This window comes from Limulus polyphemus, unplaced genomic scaffold, assembly GCF_000517525.1.
Source record: "Limulus polyphemus unplaced genomic scaffold, Limulus_polyphemus-2.1.2 Scaffold1207, whole genome shotgun sequence".
Classification (NCBI taxonomy): Eukaryota; Metazoa; Arthropoda; class Merostomata; order Xiphosura; family Limulidae; genus Limulus; species Limulus polyphemus.
The window spans coordinates 97,801-104,617 of record NW_013666817.1 but is presented as its reverse complement, the minus strand read 5'-3'; the positions used below and the strand labels follow the sequence as shown (position 1 = coordinate 104,617).

Below are 6,817 nucleotides of genomic sequence, written 5' to 3'. Positions count from 1 at the left end.
TTCTCCGATGATCATCGTTTTCAACGTGTGAACGTTGCTTCGTCTCTTCTGGCGTGTAATGCGCGTGAACCATTTTTGGACAAAATTGTCACCGGTGATGAAAACGGATTGACTATACGAATATTAAACGCCAAAAACAATGGCTCAGTTCTAGACAAAAACCACTTCCTACCCCAAAACCTGGACTCCATCCGCAGAAATTGATGCTTTTAGTATTTGATGGGATATCAAAGGAGTAATTCATTTTGAACTCCTCAATCCACAGCAAGTTGTCAATGCAGAGATCTATAGAAAAATGTGCAAATAAAGATGTTTTATCACTCGTGTTTGATTTTTTATTGTTTGCTGGTTAAATTAAGGTAATTAGATTGAGTGTCTGAGTTCTTTTATGATCTTAGAATTATAGAATTCCAGTCTAGAAGTTGTGTTTTGAAGATGAAAGTACACTTGTAAAAGTATCACAAAGAAATTTTGGTCTCAGTGTAATTTTTTCTTTTTTATCCATTTTAGCTCACCAGCATTAAATGTGCAAGCTCATGAGGCTTCACACAATAAAGGTCATGTGCAAACATCCTATGTCAGCTCACTGGTAGACTTTCAGAAGTCTACTTCTCAAGTTCTCTCCTCTAACCTAAATGAAGCCTCAGTTTCCTTATCACATGGGGAGGTGTCAGGTATATGTTTGTATGTCTTATATTCCCCACATAAGCTTAAGAAAATATTAATGGACAAAAAGGGTTTGAAAGTAAATTACTAAGTACTTGGGAAAGATGTGAAAAGTGAGACCAGATGGAATTCTAACCTTCCTGGTCGTATTTTTCACAGAGGAAATTTTCAACATCAAAGAATGGTAAGCCACTTTTAAAGTGTTTACAGTTAAGATACATAGTTAACCACTGCTTATCATGGCATGAACATTTAAAACCAATCAAATAATGTTTCCGCATGGATGTAAATATTCAGTTTATAAGGGAAATCAGTTGTAATATATTTGCTTGAAATTTTAAAATGTCTAGTAGAAGTTGATATAGCATTTTTATTTACATTGAAATTGAGCATTGATAAGCATTTAGTTTTGTATTTATTTTTGTTTTTTTAAAACAAAGAATTATACAGATACCATATAAAGTTAGTATAAGCTGACAATTGCTTTTCTTATGAGATGTTTTGTCAGTAACCAAATTTCAGTGTACCTGTTTATGTTTTAAATTATTTAAAGAAAGTATTTTTCAACTTTAAAGAAACTTGTACATAAAATGTCTTCAGATTCAATTGCAATTTTCCATGTCTTCAAAAGATGACATTATTTTATTCCAATAGTAAACAAGCATTTATTTACTTTTTGTTGGATTCTAAACAAAACTGCTATATTACATGAACATTATATGTATTATGAACATTTTGGTTTTACTCACCAGATGTTATAAAGACCAGAATGAACCTTTACAGTCCTGATATGGAAATGTTACTTCATCCTTTACATGTTCACTCTTTTCGTGGCTTCTCTTCAGACCATACTATCTCACCTACTGCTCAGGTAAGAAGACTGGAGCAATGATAGAAATAAAGAAATCAGTTTAAACCCCCCCAGAGAATCATTTTTGTTAGTGGTTTATCGTATAATTTGTTCTATGCTTTTTAATGAGTGAACTCATACATGGCTTCCTCCTTCCATTATGAATGTAGGGAATAAATTGACTCAGTTTGAAGAGTTGACTGTAGCCCAGAAATCATTTGTATGTATTTTTAGGTTTTTTGGTTCATGTTTAGACACATTAGATGTAAGTGGTTCATGACTGGAAATTGATTCACCAGGATTAATTTTTATTAACACATTTTAAGCTCAGAATGCTTGGGAACATAGTCTGTCAAGAAAATATTGATGAAAGAAAGTCATCTTCTTGTCCAATTTTATTTGAGGATATAGTTTACCTTCTCCTTTACATATAATGTAAATATTGAAAACTAATACGAGTTTCTCAAACTTCATATAAAACTCTTCTCAATATTACTGTTCCTTTTTTTAAAATAATTTGAGCTAATTCAAGTTCAGGTAATACTTACAGAGTGTTGTGTTTTGTGCTAATTATTTATTTGTTGATAAGGGTCTTCAAGTGGAATGTGAGGATCATATTTTTTTGTCATTTTTAAGGATATTGTTCCTCCAGAACTTTTAGAACACTATGTCAGCATGACTGACCCAGTACGAGCTCAAACTATCGATGCTGAGATAGCACGGCAGTGTGCCTACAGTCTTCCTGCTGTAGCCTTAACATTAGGGAGAAAGTACTGGCTATGTTTGAAAGACACATATAGAGCTCTGGCTTTTGACATGCAGGTATGGCCTACTTTTGAATTTTACCTTGTTACCAAGGGAAAATGATGTTATTGTGAAAGTAGTGATTGATGGACTACTTAATAGAATGTTTAGAATGTAAATGATTACTTGTAAGTTGCTGACTTATAGATGTGCAACAGTAGAAAATGTTTAAATTTATATTGTTATTAGTTTATTTTCATCAGTTGAATACAATTTCCAAAGACATTAGAGAATCTTATGAAACATGCAGTAAGTTGTTAACATAAGTTAGTTTGGTTATCGTTGTAGATTGATACAGACTGAAACTTAGCAACATTTGTAAATAACATTTGAGCTAATAGGACTCAAGAGAACTTAGTTTACCTTATACTTACATATAATGTATATATTTGAAAATCATATCAGTTTCTCAAATTTCATACAAAACATCCTTTTCAACATTTCTGTTAATTTGGTTATTATTGTAGATTGATACAAACTAATAGTTAGAAACATTCATAACTAACATTTGAGCTAATAGGACTCGAGAGTATTTTGCAGTCTTGTAGTCAAGACCTCAATGTCCAAGACTGAGACTTAGATGTTGGAGGTAAGACCTTGTAATAAATTACACACTGAAAAATAAAGAAAGAAGAATAAAAATCACATGCATCCAACAAACTTTATTAACATCTTAACTGCAAATCTTTTACATGTTAACCCCATAGTCTTTGTGTTAATGTCTCTTCCTATGAAAAAAACACAATTAAAAATAAGAATAAATAATGAATTAATATAAAAAATTAAAAAGATCAGCAAATAAAACTAAAACCAATATTGGTTTCAGTAAATTCTTTATGATCTTTGAAGCTAAAGAGGATCATAGCAGGGCTACTAGACATGTTGAATATTAGGGATAATCACTAATATTTGATATAAATACGTGCACCAGATGAAGTTCATACAAACTTGTAGTAAGTCTACGTGTAATGCAATGTACAGTAGCGGTTAGTTTTGAATAGTATATGTTATTTCCACATATTGGCATACAGGCAATATGGCAGTTGGTGACATAAACAAAAATTAGGGAGATGCTATAAACATCATTGCAAAGATGTAGAACCAAGGGGGTTTTACTAGTAAAACATCTTTGATGCTACACTGCACCTCAATAATCGATATTTAGCATTTAATAATTATTGGTAGGTGACTGGTCTAATACTGTTAAAACTTTTAAATTTAGCCACTCTTGTGTTTGAAACCTGTAAAAAAATCAAGACTGAGACCCTCTGAGGATTGTCTTGAGACCTACAACACTGGTATTTTGCTATTCAAGTGTACTTAATCCATTCTAAATTCATTGTCTTATATTTTCTGATTTAGAACACAAACAAATATAACATTAAATATACAAAACATTTCTTGGAGTAAGATAATTAAATTTGCAAGGTTCTATAAAATTATATAAAAAATACTTCAGAGACAGAAATACTATATGTCTTCATTAGAAAAGTTTTATCTCTATTTATTAATTTTCTTAAATAAATAGATACCCAAATAAGTATTACTTTTGACACACATAATTCTGTATTCTGAAAACTTGTTTTTTACATGATGAACTAAAGTACTATATCCAAACTTGTATAACTTGCCAGCTTATATCTTGGATAGATAGATGGAACTAGGATTACAAAGGTTTGATAATTTGTATATGCTTAGTTTTGTATTACCTAGCACTCTTTAAACATTTCTCATGTTTTATTATTACAACTAGCATATAGTCTGTCTAAAATGACAGGGCAATTACTACCACCCCACCCCATAATATACCCTAACATCACATTTCATTGCTAACTGAAATAAAAAAAAATTACAAAATCAAGCTTGATCAACAAAGAGGCAGAAGAGTGCAGTTGAGGCAGTCAAATACTGGTAAATTCCTTTGTGAGCCAATCAAATTAAGATCATTCATGAAATGAAATTGTGGCATTCAAAGAATAATTATTGATAAAAATCAGTTAGATTAACAACTTCTAATATATAGAAAAGCCAATGCATTTTGTTAACACTATGTTCCAACAATGGCTTTTATGTCATGTTGTTTAGCAACAAAAGTATAACCTAATTTTAGTCTATGTATTGAAAGTATAAAATTAAATGTATAGACAACGGAACTGATTTCTGTTGATTAAAGAGTTGTTTTTTTTATTAAAAACGTTCATGAAAGAATATAGCTTAATTCAGAAATGATTTAATTTTAAAATTGAATCAACATTTTTACTTTCAAGATAAATTTTATGCACTTAGCTCTAGGCTAGTTAACCCCACACTACATCTTTATTTTAGGTTTATTATACAACACTAACTACACCTGTAAGGTTTCATGGTCCCCTTGCACCCCCCATCAATAAAATCATAATAGGCAGACAATAATCAAACTATTCTATCTGAATAAATCCATTTTTGCTTTTTGACTCTTCCTATTTCAAGAAATGAAGCATGATGTGACATGACACACACTGGCTTTTATATAGGTTAGATAGATAATTAATTTTTGGATATTTGTATTTATCTGAAATATATGTATTTCAATTAAAGTTACCAGTGAAATGTTATCTTGGCCTTTCATTCCATATATATATATATATACCTAAAGAAAACTGCCAAACAGTGTTGTGTATTTATTTCCTGTCTTACTTTGATTAAAAAAAGTTTTTTAAGTCAAACTTTGTACTGGTAATTGATTTAGATTGAATAAACAAATTTTATAAAAAAAATACATATATTTATCCAGTGGAAAGTTCGACGAACACTGGCCTCCTCACTTCATGAATTAGCAGTTATTCTTGGGTCAGATCTTGCTTCAAGGGATCTTCTGCCTATCTTTGCAAGCTTTTTACAAGACTTAGATGAAGTTCGTGTAGGTGTATTGCAACATTTAGCACACTTTCTAAAGGTAAGATAAAAACCTCACATGAATGGACCAGGAATAACCACTTTTGGTGACATTATTTATTTATTGTATTGAGAGGTAATCAGGAAATCTTGCTTTATCTGAGCAATAAAACGTATCAGTATTTTGTTATAGGAAAAGCTTTAAGCAGTAAAAGTCTTTAATATTTTTTGAAACTTACAGTTGTAATGGTAGTGTTGCTTCTTGATTGTTTAACCACATAATGCACTTTGAATTTCATACTAAAAATGCACATCGAGTGCACAGAACCAATAGACAAAGCCTAATCTACAAGGATCCAAAATGGTGTATGTTGTTATTGAAAACATCGATAATATTTGCAGTTGAAAATTGTTTAATTTTTATGAGAAAACAGACCCATAATGGTATCCAATTGCTCCAGTGTGTTTTCATGCTTGAAGAGACATTTGAACTTGTGCAAGTTAACGATGCTTTTGGCTCTGAACCTGAATTATCTGATTCTGATTTTGAACATGATATGACTGACTGAAAAAAGTATGCATCTAAATGGTTAAGTGTGATTTCCTTTGATTGATGATTATAGCTTCAAAACCCTGGGTGAATCCTCATTTTGCATTCATAGGATTATCTTAAACTAGTCTGTGGTTGATGACAAAATGTGGGTGAATTTACTAGATTAAGATTTCCTAACTTGATCTCTTCTCTAGTCACCTGGTATGACTTCTATATATTTTTTTCTTAATATTTGAGAAGTTTTGTTCTTTCAATTTTCATAAACTATTAAATTTGTTAAATTGTTAGTATACTGAGCCTTTAAAAACAAATAACGATACTGATTTGTACATCAAGAGACTTGATATTATTAAAAGATTACCTTTATAGTAATTGATATCAATTAAATTTTTGTGGCAATGTTAATTAATCTTCAGTTGAAGAAACTTGACAACCCTTGATGTACCCCAAAATAATGCGATGTAGAAAGTATTTCATGTCTTTTAAAGAAAAGGGTTAAAAATTCATTAATAGATTGTATCCCAAAGTCTTATTAAATAGTGTTTAATCTGATTGTTAGTTTTAAACTAGTTTTCATCTTAAAAGCAGCCATAACCTTAATGATGTTTCATTGTGTATCTCTGAACTGTAATAAAAGGCATCTTGGATCTATTACCAGAAGGCTATAGAAAAGAATACACGAACATATTCATTTTATTAGTTTTAGCTCTAGTAGTATTTTCAGTTACTGTTTGGAGTGGTGTCTGGCTGTCCAACCATGAAACAGTTCATGATAATTTTGAAACCTAAAGATAAATGTTCTGTTATGTCTCTGGTCATTTGTTAATTTTCCGTAGAAATTCTTTCCGAGAAACTTCAGTGATACAAGTCCTTTCTTAAATAAAACTAGTTTATTCTTTCTCAACTCAACTTTGCAATACACTTAATTTCCACAGTCACTTTAACTTAAACACACGCTATAATTCACAATGATTCACGTACTTTACTTATGGTCACTACCGCGCTTGACTCAATTGTCCGTCTCTGTCTGTCTGCAATTCTATTCTCTGATTAATTAATTTCGCTTTATC

At 30.8% G+C, this 6,817-nt stretch overlaps 1 protein-coding gene across 1 annotated transcript in view; it reads left to right on the top strand.

The window, feature by feature from the left end:
• LOC106462612 (serine/threonine-protein phosphatase 4 regulatory subunit 1-like) overlaps positions 1-6,817 on the top strand; it is a 205,933-nt gene that overhangs the window by 189,652 nt on the left and 9,464 nt on the right. The window contains 4 exon segments of the mRNA XM_022389932.1: positions 511-674; positions 1,419-1,537; positions 2,153-2,338; positions 5,094-5,255. Coding sequence (XP_022245640.1) covers positions 511-674; positions 1,419-1,537; positions 2,153-2,338; positions 5,094-5,255 — 631 coding nt within the window.